At 40.2% G+C, this 13054-nt stretch overlaps 1 protein-coding gene and 1 long non-coding RNA gene across 2 annotated transcripts; one reads left to right on the top strand and one right to left on the bottom strand.

The window, feature by feature from the left end:
* The first annotated feature begins 1048 nt into the window (after positions 1-1048).
* Positions 1049-2027, top strand: LOC117771248. Its single transcript, XR_004615554.1, has 3 exons — positions 1049-1202; positions 1522-1611; positions 1704-2027. It is a non-coding gene; the product is annotated as an uncharacterized LOC117771248 (long non-coding RNA).
* Positions 2028-8122: 6095 nt separating this feature from the next.
* Positions 8123-12073, bottom strand: prdm12b (PR domain containing 12b). The gene is made up of 5 exons (XM_034601361.1): positions 11569-12073; positions 9856-10046; positions 9590-9745; positions 9260-9374; positions 8123-9140 (listed from the first exon to the last, which is right to left on the bottom strand). The coding sequence occupies exons 1-5, from the start codon at positions 11792-11794 to the stop codon at positions 8686-8688; spliced, it is 1143 nt and encodes a 380-aa protein (XP_034457252.1). The 5' UTR covers positions 11795-12073; the 3' UTR covers positions 8123-8685.
* Between the last annotated feature and the right edge of the window lie 981 nt (positions 12074-13054).

The raw sequence follows: 13054 nt of genomic DNA, 5'->3' as shown, positions 1-13054 counted from the left end.
AAGACAAACAGAAGTATTAATAAGATAAATACAGTAATAGTAACATAGTAACAAATAGTAACAATAAATGATGATGGTGACAATTAAGAAATAAGCGTCTGTGTTACAAGTGACCTTGAATAAAATATTGCATTTGTATCAATATATTTGAATTAAAAAAGATAAATGTAAGTACTGTGCAGGATGGTCAATTTATGTTAGATTATAAATGATACGACTAGATGTTAATGGGGATAATTCAGCCTTCTTTATATACTGCTATAGGTAGTGGAATCTATAATAGTGCATTTGTTGAATATAATCTGTACCATTATTCTTTGTCTGCCAAGAAACTAGTAAAAATTAGTTTGTGAAATAAATGTGTTTGTGTTGAAGTATAGTGGAAAAAAGGTAAGTACTTGAGTGGATGTTACTTTCCATCAAGATGTTGAGGTAACAGCCATCAATGCTATATGTCAAATGTGCCAGAAGACAGATTTAAACACGTCTAACATCATACATCTGAGGAGAAAAGTATGAATCTGATTTACTGTGTGTTTTTCCTCTAATTTTCTTCCCTTTATTTATTCATATTAAACATACACCAATCTTAATAATGATGGTAACTCTGAACATGTTTGAAATAATTGTGACAAAAGACCACAAAACACTAAAATAATTACTTTCTTTATTTTTCACAACCTCATTTCACCTTTCAGGCGCATGTTGCTGAAGGCTGCAGATTATGAAGATTTATGAAAGTAAAGAAATGATAAAATAAAGAATGTAATAATTTCTCCAATTAAATATTAAATCTTACCTTCCAAAAATGAAAACGTATAACTTTTATTTAAATCTATGTAGGCTGCATTGAATAAAAAGATCCCTTATCATTAATTTATACATTGTTGTGATCATATTTAGTGTCAGAAATAACATCTTAATATAATTTTGTTCCCTGTTTTTGTGTCCATGAACTAATCACTGGGGACAATGATTGAACAACACATGTGTCAGTGCAGCAACACGACACCTCCAACGGGGAGCATGAGTCGTGTGACCCTCAGAGGCTCTGTCAGTGGAAAACGCTGTGTCATTATCATTGTTGTGTGGGTGGCCACTCATGACAACACAGACTCCACAGGAACAACAGAGCTGCTCTGCAACACGAACGTGTGGGGAGAAAAATTAAAGTGGAGCGATGCTGTGACTAATACTTCGTCGTAAGTATTCCAACTTTTTTAGAGATGACACCAAATTAAAGTGAGTTTTTAAATAGGGAAGCTTAGTAGCAAACAGGTTTTAAGGACCAGGGAACTGTGACATATATGTTCCCACATGCAGCTTCAGGCTTTAACAGATTTTCTACAACATGAAAATGGATTAGTGTGTAAAACAGAGTGTGTGAAAAAACCTGATAGGGGTAGGATCATGTTTTCTGCTTCTGCATTTTCTCAACAGGTAAGACTTGCTGACAATGTGGCTGATGATAGAAACAGATAGAATAATAATCTCTGCCTGTTTTACTCTGTTTCTCTGCAGCACTGCGTAAAATGGCCAGGTGGATAGCATCATGCTGTGGCTCCTCAAACAGGAGCAGCCCAGCAGCCGGATGTCTGTCACAGTGTAAAGGTGACCACTCAACGTGTCAGATGATGCTAATTAGAAATAAGGATTGTTGTTGTTTTGATGGCGTAACTGTCTTTATGTTCCTCACTGTGCAGGGCAGAACGTGTGGACAGTTTCCAGTGATGAGAAACCACCACCAGTTTAAATTCGCCGAGTCCTCCCAGCAGGGTGGACTGAGGAGATGCCCTCATTTCTAAGCCCGGTCATCCATCAGTGAAGTTTGTTATCATGCAGCATGTGTGTCTGTGTTGCTCTGCAGTTGTTTTAATGATGATTTGTCTGTAAACTCCCTGTTGGGAAGCCGGATAAAGTCTGAGAGCTGACAAGTGCAGCAGCGACAAGATAGATACATGTTTACCTATTAAACCTATAATGTGATATAATAATCCAATGAATTAAACAAATGGCTTATGAGTTCATCTCTTTATCTGTGACTGTTCTCCCTCCAGGAGAGGGTCCTCCTCTGGGATCCTCTTTTCCTGAGTATCTGGCGCCATCATGTGGAAGACAAATACTACTATAGATAGATAGATAGATAGATAGATAGATAGATAGATAGATAGATAGATAGATAGATAGATAGATAGATGGATGGATGGATAGATAGATAGATAGATAGATAGATAGATAGATAGATAGATAGATAGATAGATAGATAGATAGATAAAAGGATAGATAGATAGATAGATAGATAGATAGATAGATAGATAGATAGATAGAAGGATAGATAGAAGGATAGATAGATAGATAAAAGGATAGATAGATAGATAGAAGGATAGATATATAGATAGAAGGATATATAGATAGATAGAAGGATAGATAGATAGATAGAAGGATCGATAGATAGATAAAAGGATAGATAGATAGATAAAAGGATAGATAGATAGATAGATAGATAGATAGATAGATAGATAGATAGATAGATAGATAGATAGATAGATAGATAGATAGATAGATAGATAGATAGATAGATAGATAGATAGATAGATAGATAGATAAAAGGATAGATAGATAGATAGATAGATAGATAGATAGAAGGATAGATAGATAGATAGAAGGATATATAGATAGATAGAAGGATAGATAGATAGATAGAAGGATAGAAGGATAGAAGGATAGAAGGATAGATAGATAGATAGATAGATAGATAGATAGATAGATAGAAGGATAGATAGATAGAAGGATAGAAGGATAGAAGGATAGATAGATAGATAGATAGATAGATAGATAGATAGATAGATAGATAGATAGATAGATAGATAGATAGATAGATAGATAGATAGATAGATAGATAGATAGATAGATAAAGCTGCATTTTGTCTTTCCTAGTCAAATAACACCATGCTGTTGCTTTATAAATATCACTCCAAAGGCTTATATTGAATATGCTCACAGCTTGAATTAAAACTATCTTACACAACCAGCTGAATCTGTAAGGAGATCCAATATATATATTTTTTTGAATTCTCATTTAGATTTGATCTAAAATAGTTCAGTATAGTACTTTTGTCAAATGTTGACCCAGAAACTCTCCAGTTATCTGTGCTTTTCATTGATTCTTGGGAAAAGGGGAAATGTAAAATTATATTTCCCACATGTGTTTTAATTGAAATGTGAGGAAGGACAGAAAAACACCCAAATTAAATATGAACATTTTATTCATTGCAAACATAGTAAAAATCTCAAACTGAGTACAGACATTTCTCAGGGCATGATGTCAACCAGTGTACATTGTACAGAATCCTCAGATAGACACCCATTATAAAATCCAAAAATTGCAATATTAGATGATTACACAGTCAGTACTAGATTATTACTTCTTTCAGTTTTTGACATAAAAAATCAATCATCATTTGTTGAGCTCCAGTATGAAAAAATACGATAAAAATATAATGTGTGTATCAACCTCAATATGACATCAGCCTTTACCTGTTTGTCACTGACACCACATGTGCTGAGACATTCTTCTGAACCTTGCCTTGTGACATTTCCACTCTTCAATTACTTATTTTAACTCACTATTTCTTTTTTTTTGCGTAATTAGCTGCCAGTGTGAATTTCCCAGTGTGTTTCATTATTCACAGCATAAAACAAAACACAGGTTAGGAAACACTGAACAATTAAACTTAAAAAAATATAATATATTCAGAAGTGTTACAAAAGAACAAGTACATCTATGTCCACATCTATTTACATCTGTCTACAGGGGGGGCGGTTGGGGTAGGGGATCAAATATGTTGATTTTCTTGAATTCTCATTTAGATTCGATGTAAAACAGTTCAGTATAGTACTTTTGTCAAATGTTGTCCCAGAAACTCTCCAGTCATCTGTGCTTTTCATTGATTCTCGGGAAAAGAGGAAATGTAAAGTTATATTTCCCACATGTGTTTTCATTGAAATGTTAGTGGGGAGGGGAGCCTGCTCTCTTCCTTGCGTCCACTGTGTCCATCAACAAAAGGGAGAGCCTTGGTGCCCTCTTCCCTTCCTCTGCAATGAACTCCAGCTGGTTATAGAAGGAGTCCATCACCTCCCTGGACGTGACCACCTCCAGGTCCTGCTGGATGAGCTGGAGGAGCTCACAGAGGCTCTCAAGAGACGGCCCGTCTCCGTTTTGCAGCAGCCTCCTGATGCAGCTGTACATTGCTTTCTCAGCCAGGACCTTTGATATGAACAGCTCTCCAATAAACCTGATGGTATTGAGGGAGCGACAGGAGGGTCTGGCGTTGTTTCGCTCTTCTCTCAGCCGATCAATCACCCTCACGTCCCTGACTGGCTCCAGGCAAGACCCCCCCTTCTGAGAAATGTCCTCCCTGTCAAAGTTCTTCCTGTACTCTGCCTGGCAGTGTTTGACAAGCAGAGACCTGAAGGAGAAGTTGGCCGACCAGTCGGTTAAGGATTGGACTTCCACCTGAAGAGGAGAAAACCATAAGGAAATATTAACACAAATGCAACTGACATACTTAGGAAAACATATTGATTACTTCTATGCAAAGAATCACTTTATACAGCAAACACCAAATGCAGTCAACAGTGATCAGTGTGTGCTGATGTTTGTCCTCAACTCTAAATTAACTCATCATTTGATTAAACCTTTGATTAACACAACATGGGTCAAAAGTGACCCCACACTTTTTATTTTCTATATCTTTGCAGGAAATTAATTTCGTCATTCAGTATTTCAGGTATTCCTTAATTAACTTGTTTTTGATCATCCCAAATCCTTATTTAAATTTTTCCTTTCTTACTATTTGAAAAAAAATCGCTACCCTTCTAATTCACAACATGGGTCAAAAATGACCTGTTTTAATTTCCTATGTTATTTAATGCATGGCTGAGTGTTTCTTTGCTATATGTTTGAAATCAATTTATTTCATCATTTAATATTCCAGATATTCATTAATTGTCTTGTTTTTGATTACCACAAATCATTATTTTCATGTTTCCTTTCTTACCTAATGAACAAATGTAAATTCTTATTAAGTATTATTTCACAATCTATTACTAGTGAGAGAGAGAAATATGTCCAATACAACATTTATGTTTGTTCATAAAGTAATAAAGGAAAAATAAACATAATGAATTCTGGTAATCAAAAACAGGATATTTAATGAATACCTGGAATATTAAATGATAAAATACATTTATCTCAAAGATATGACCCATGTTGTGCATTAGAAGGGGTTTGCATAGCTTGTTTATCAAAGTGTTATATTAATGTTACAACCTGTAAAAAAAGATAAGCTGCTCAACTAAGTAAGAAACAGGATAAAAGTAGCTTCCAGTCAGAGATGCATCACTTACTGTTGAGAGGTGTTGGCACAGCTCAGCGAAGACTGCAGCAGAGTGTGGTCTCTGCACGGCCCTCTCAAAGATGAGCTCAACCGTTTCCTGCAGGGTCTCCTCAATGTCCATCTTCTCGTCACTCAGCTCAGTCATGAAAGCTTGAAAGTTTTCAGTGACACAGCTGACGGACTCCTCAGGCTGGACCTGCTCCTTCCTCACAGCTTCTTCAGAGTCAGCTGGAGCCTCATCCTCTGTCTTCTCGGTCCTCTGGATGGATGGAAAGCCAAAGGCGATGTCCACCTGCGGCTGATCCTCGTAGGAGGCAGCGTGGAGGAAGACCACGGGCTCGGATGGAGGGCGTCGCCTCTGCTCGGCCCTCAGATCAGGTGGGCTTCTTGGCTTCTTTGAGGAGGCGGAAGTCTCCAAGAACACAACTGCCTCCCTGTCACTGTGCCTCCGGAACATCTTCCTCCTCTCTTCCAGCACACGAGCAGCTGACTTGGAAGTTAATTCCACGCTTTGCTTTTGTTTTGGCATCATGGTGATTCAAATAAATCGTAGTTGTCTTCAAGGCAAATCCAAAGAAACGAGTTCCGGTGAAAGAAGCGATTCAAGTGCAACGAGCCAAGTAGTCAGAAGAAAACTGAGTGAAAACTGAGTGAAAACTGACGGTTAAGTAACGACGGACTTCAAAGGTCTGTTTGCCTTTAATGCCTTTAATCTAAGAGATTCAAGGCAAACAGACCTTTGAAGTCCGTTGTTAGATTCTAAGCTATAGGAAGCAGAAGGGGGCGGGGGGTTGCCATGGTGACCTGCAGTGACATGCATTATATAAATGTATCTAAACAACCTATACATCAACTAGATAGATACACACATACACACACATACACACACATACATACATACATACACTGCAGGTCACCATAGCAACCCCCCCCCCCCCCCCCCCCCTCCTGCTACAAAATATAAAACTATAAGAACATACTGAACTATATAAAATATAAGGAATACAAAGTATATATAATATAATAAAATTGAATGTATATTAATTAATTTTATAATATAGATCATCAGTTGTTTACACATAATTTATAACAAATTTTTGGATAACAAATATTTTCAAACTTCACAATGCTGTGATTCTTCTTATTAAAGTTTTAACATATGTAAATGAACTGCACTCTTCTGGTCTTTTACATTACAGATCATCATTCACACATACATGTACATTCATATAGTGCATTGTGTATCACTCGCACAGCAATTTGGGGCTCGGCGTCTTGCCTAAGGTCACACAGGGATCGAACCACCGACCTTTGAATTAATAGATGACCAACCTCCTCGCCATACCCAGCCCTACTTAAAACTACTGCAAATTAAATATGGTGCTACTTAAAACTGATCTGTTGTCTCTGGCCCATCCAGCAGTTTATTAAAGCATCATCAAAACATACACAAACACACACCACAAACCAACAATGGCAGTGTGGATACTCCAAGTAATAAACTACACAAAAACTATAGGAAAAGTAAGAAAAAGGTAAAAAAAAAAAAAAGTAGTGAGGAGGAGAGATTCCTGTGGGTGGTTAAACACTACTCTTACAGGCAGAGACAGGATACGCCTTAAACCAGATGCCAGGCTCACGACTGTGGACGGATTATGAGACACTTGGGATTATGGGCACAGACGTGTGAAAGGATGCACCCCACACCTACACAAGGACAAGAGCCACAGATTCAGAGAAGGTGTTTTGTTTTGTTTTGTCTCTTTTTGAGTTGTTTTATGTCTCTTTGTTTGTCTCTCTGTGGTTTTTGTTTTATTTTTTATCTTTGTGGTTTGTCTCAAACACACTTGTATGAATCTTTTCACCTTCTGTCTTTTGACCCTGACCAGAGGAGATCAGTGCCGTCACAAGGGCAACAAGACAATCTATTCTATTCTATTCTATTTGTATTTTTAATATTTTTTAATATTTCCTTGCATTAGTATTAAGTATTACATGTTCACTTATTATTATCTATTTCTGACTGTCCCTTTTGCTGCTGTAACAAGGCAGAGAGTGTCGCTCCTTGTACAGTTTGTTAAGCCCTACAAGGCAAATTGTGATTTGTGAATATGGACTATACCAATAAAAAAATTGATTGATTTGATACTGGGTCTCCATTCACTGAGATGTTAAATGGGAAAGACAGTTTAGAAAATTGATGGAATTATTATTCAGATTTATCACTCGCACGTATATACAGCAAGAAATCGTAAAAATGATTCTCAAAGTGTTTGTTTACAATTGTGACTCAGCAATAGGAGATTTCTCTATGAACAAAACTCTTCACAGCTCACAAACCCCTATCGTGCATAACAGAACAGATCATTTATGAAGTGGATTGAAGTTTTACATAAAGAGTTAAAGCATGAAAATAACTTTATTTGCTGGATTTCACCTCTTTAGAGTGGACACAGGACTGATGAAACCAACAAAAACAAGCTGTCAACTTGTGAAATTTGTAAAGTTAGAGTCTAAATGTGTTATATCATCTTAAAGAAACCCTCTATTTACTTCTCAAGTAAACAAATGAAGAGGACAACATGATCAGATTAACTCAACTTGGAGCTGCACAATCAGAAAATGTTTTCAGAATTAGTTATGTTTCCTTCCCTGGATGCAGCAGTTTTTCAGAAGCACATATTACGGCGATTAGACATCACAAACCAAAATCACTCTCTGTGTAATATCACGTCATATCCTTTATTTAGAATAGAAAAAAGCACAAGTGTATTTACATTCACATGTACAGTGGCATACAATACAATTCAACTTTACAATAACGGCGTTCTCCAAAGTCTGTACAGGGTTAAAGTGACAAATGTTGAGTTTACAGTGTGGATCGATGAAGACGAGGTGGAAACTGTACAAACCTCTGACTGAAGGAACTGTTCACCTGAGCTGGTGAGGATCAGAAACATGATGTAAAAGTGTAGAAAATATCTCATCTCTCGTTTGATATTTGACACATTTTCATAAGATCCGACACTGATAATTATTAATAAAATCTGGACAGTGGTGTTTCTTCAGTACATTTCAGTTTCCCAATAAAAACCCTTTAAAACGTCTTTCTGCTGGAATAAAAAAACAAATGAAATGTCTTTGTGTGATGTTTTACTTTCACATGAACTCATTTATTTCCTTAATAAAGACCTGTCTCATCGGGAGCCCCCCTCCTCTCCTCCACAACAGCTCTAATCTAAAGTGCAACGTTGTTCTGAGCGACTGTCCCTCTGTGGTGGTGTCGTCATAGCACCATGGTGGGGATGTGGTGCACCAGGGGCATCTGGTGCTGGTGGACCATGGTCGTCATCTGTGGGGGAGGAGGGGACACACGCGAGGGCACGTCGGCGTTGGACACCACCGGCTTGTGCCGCGCGCTCTTCTGGTGCGCCCTGAGGCCCGCCAGCTGCGAGTACGCGCTCTGGCACACGTGGCACTTGTAGGGCCGCTCGCCGGTGTGCAGCCGGACGTGGTTGCGCAGCGTGGACGACTGGCTGAAGCGGCGGTTGCAGAAGCGGCACACGAAGGGCTTGTCCAGGGTGTGGATGCGCATGTGAGAGCGCAGGTTGCTGCGGGAGTTGAAGCCGCGGTGGCAGATGACGCAGCGCATGCGACCCGCAGAGGAGGACGAGGATGAGGAGGAAGAGGAGGAGGAAGTGGGAGAGCATGAGATAGGGCCCTCACAGGAGTGGGATTCATCTGGAAGAGGAAACAAGGAGGGGGGTTATTTAAATGTCTCAGGTGGGTGCTGCTGCACAGAGGATGCTCTACACACTATTTCAAAATGATCCCTGCGTTGATGCGTAAAAGCTACTCACCAGTCCTGCTTTTCTTCAGGTGCTCTTCATCTATTCCAGGAACTCCAGGGATTCCCAGGAACGTGTTGTGTGTGTTTCCATACCAGACGAGAAGCTCCTGGTCTGGGGGGATGGTCTGAGAGGAGAAAGAGAAGAGGGGAAAGCTCAGTTAATAAAATGCCAGATAACCTGACTATCAACTTCAAATTGCATGACTACAAATGCAATTCTCCTTTCTCATCAGCAGGTGGCGCTTTTCTAAAGGACATGTAAATCCTTGGCAGGCCTCAAATAAAACCCATGCTCAGCCACAGTGAAGTACCAGTGCTGCTGGTGTGAACTTGTTCTCACCTCCACAGCCTTGTAGAAGATGCTGCTGCCGATCTGCACCACCTCCAGATTTTGCTCCTGCTCGTTCCTGGCGCACTTGATGTAGGTCATCCAGCTGCGCTGATCCTCCTGACTGGCATCGATGAAATAACGCACCGTGCCATCTTCATTGAACACCTGAGCGCACAAGTGGAAAACAAATATTTAATATCAAAAACACAAGATAAAATAAACATCCGATCTGATGAATCAAATTTCTGTCTGTCAGGTCTTTTTTCGCAGCTCACCTCCCACATGAGGTTGTTGTTCTTGAGCAGGTCCACGTGCTCAGGGGACAGGACTCTCCCAGTGAAAGGACCCATCTCTGTCCCGGCCTTGATCCAGGTCTTTGAGAAGATGCCCAGACCTTCTCCCGGGATGGAGCTCTGCGCAATGACCACCTCGCTGGGCAGCACCAGACTGGACAGCTTCTGCACCTCTGCAAAGAAAAGGGAAGAAACGTGAGCATGCAACATACACAGGAATTAAACTACATCGAAGGCCTAAAAAAATGTTTTAAATGTGCATATGAAAAAAAATCACACAAATGTAGATTAATGTCGATAAAGCAGAGAGAGAAGTCTGTGGTCAGAGCTTCTCATGAAACAGGATTTGCTGGAGAGATCCTGAAAGCAGCAAATGGACTGGATCTTATTTTGGTCACGAAATATTAAGCTACACCTTATCCTCCGTTTAATTCGATTATCTGGCTGAATTGAAAGTTTTTGTTGCGCACAGAAACCCCCTTGGAAAGCATTTTCATCCGCATCAGAAAGGACGGAAAAAAGAAAAAGAAAAAAGAAAAAAGATCGTGCGATTCTTTAATGTCAAAATCAAAGATTTTTTTTTTTTCATGTGAGTCTGCGAAAAAAAAGCAGTTGTGAATGGGGGTTAAATGGTCCTCTAATGCCCAGGGTCCAGCAATTGGTCATGCTTCAGATGTGATATTCATTAAAGTTTACTGGAAAAGAAACGGCTAATTCCAAATTCATTATCCTTTTAAGAACTTTGTAGCAATAAATTTGCGCTGAATGAGACTAGGACTTGTTAAAAAGACGAAGGAATTTCTGCAACAAAAAAATGGAAAGGCGATTAAATGGTTGACATGCAATGAATAGCATTAGATTTAGCCTTCACGGTGCATTATGCGAGGAACAGCAAATCTTTTAAGGGGAGAGAAAGGAGAAAAGCTCCGGAGCCCCATAGCTGCCAAGAGAGGAAAAGAGACTGTCCGGAGATTGATGAATGCGGGATAAGAGAGAGAAAAAAAACCCGGGACATCTCAAAGAAAGGGAACTTTTTCTCCCCCTCGAGGTTTAAGTGGAAACTTTCCCAGGTCAAGCACAAAGTTAACCAAATGAATTTAATGCCCTGCGTCTTTCAATCGGCGGCAGTTACACGCCTAACAAGCCTGTGAGCGCCGGGTCCCGGAGCTGTGAGGGGGTCAATGCGTTAAATGGGTCGAAAGAAAAGCGGAAAAATGAGGGAAAATGTGGAAAAACAGCAACAAGAGAGGAGGATTCAGTTTGTGGACACAGGCTGCGGGCTTAGGAAAGTGGCTTTCTTTGACAGGATGGTGGAATTTCTCGATATTTCGTGAGTTGGAATCGTTGGGGACAAATTGGAAAGAAATTGGATAAATTGGGGAAATAAAAAAATCCTTATGGATTTAAGTGAAACAGGGAAATTATCTTAAATCAGCGCATTCTTTATAAAATATATAGTCGATATTTATTAATGTGTATTTGCTTTATTAAGCCTGTGACTTTTTGGAACCATTACGCGCAACAAAATACGCATGTTTGGACACCTATGTTTGGATAAAAACCTCAAATAAACCCACATAAACCAGCATTTAAATAAAATACCCTCCAAACACGCACCACAATAACATGAAACACTCAAGTCTAAAACAAAACAACACTGTCCCATGTTAAATCAGCAGGTCAGCTCATCCATACCTCCAGCGAAGGACTGCGCCAGCACCTCGGCGGTGAACGCGGTCTTGGGGCTGCAACCGGTGCCGCTGTGCCGCTCCTCTGCCAGGTGTTCGCCCAGCACGTTCCTCCACCTGCCGTACAGGAAGCTGTGCAGGATGTCCGAGGTGATCACGTCCGACAGCGCGCGGCTCGGACACTTAAATCCAGACTTGAGAGCCAGGGCGTCGGCGGGCAGCACGGAGCCCATGGTGCAAGAAATATATTTTTTTTAAATGGGGGAAAAGAAATGATGGAGAGGAAGAAATAAAGAAAATCAAGCGGTGCAGCAACAAGTAGAGCGATGGAAGTGAAGAAGGGGGTTTGAATTTAAAAAAAAAGAGGAGTGAACCCACAGAGCTGCTCTTATCAGTGCGTCCTCCTGCTCTGGAGAGGCTGTGCGTAAAAGTGCCTTGTCTGGCTGTGAGGGTCTCTTTATATAAGTGGCTGAGTGACCCCTGTCTAATTACTTATTAATGACACACCCCTCGCCGTGTGTGTGTGAGTGTGTGGACCTGCCTGCTGCACACACACACACACACACACACACACACACACACACACAGAGAGAGAGAGAGAGGGAGGGGGGAGGGGGGGGCCAAGACTTTATTTAACGCAACATTTTTTGTGCGCAAAGCTGCAAATGCATCAGAGCAGTTAAAAATAACAACACACAAGTAAACTTCTGAATATTAAAAAAAAAATTGAAATCCTGCAGAATAAAAAAAAGTATCAACCCCTTGAAAAGTTACGAGGGTTGTAATAAAAATAAAGATCATTGCGTAAAACGAAAATAAGCTGCTTTCTTTGGCCGGGATGAATATGAATGCGCGTAATTCTGTTTATAAATGTGCACAATAAACGGGATGTTGAGGGATAAAATAATAAATAATAAGACAATAATAATAAGGAGAAAAAGTTTGAAGGGGTTGATGTCCACGCAGAAGTGGGTCATTGAGTCTGGGAGCTGCTCGCCTATTTTTTTCTCATGGCACTTCTTATTCATGCGGTGGTGATATTAATTTTTGTGCGTGCGTGCATTTGTGCATGCGTGTGTGTGTGTGTGTGTGTGTGTGTGTGTGTGTGTGTGTGTGTGTGAGGAGCGAGCGCGGGAACAACAAGAATGGAAACAAGCTCGACGTGTTTTTTTCTCCGCAGCATTGTTCCCCTGCACAAAAATGCAAAGCTGCTTTGACGTGCTGGTTCACTTTTTGTTGAGGTATAAGCGGTTTAATATTCATGGTTGTTCGCGGGGGCCCCCCTCCCCTGTATTGTGACAACGTTTAGATGAGTATATACGGGGGCCCCTTTCTTCTCCGCAGCCACTGTTTTTTCCTCTTGATGGACCGGGGGGCTCGAATGGGCAGTTTTTCCTTCTCTTCCAGCAGAGAGGACATCTTTATTCCATCCCCGGCTCGCAGGTTTCCTATTCAGCTCCCTCTCCAAGTAATGTCAGGGCCCTGAAACGGTG

Source organism: Hippoglossus hippoglossus, chromosome 12 (assembly GCF_009819705.1).
Source record: "Hippoglossus hippoglossus isolate fHipHip1 chromosome 12, fHipHip1.pri, whole genome shotgun sequence".
Classification (NCBI taxonomy): domain Eukaryota; kingdom Metazoa; phylum Chordata; class Actinopteri; order Pleuronectiformes; family Pleuronectidae; genus Hippoglossus; species Hippoglossus hippoglossus.
Note: the sequence above shows the minus strand (reverse complement) of the source record. Positions and strands in the feature narration are given on the sequence as shown.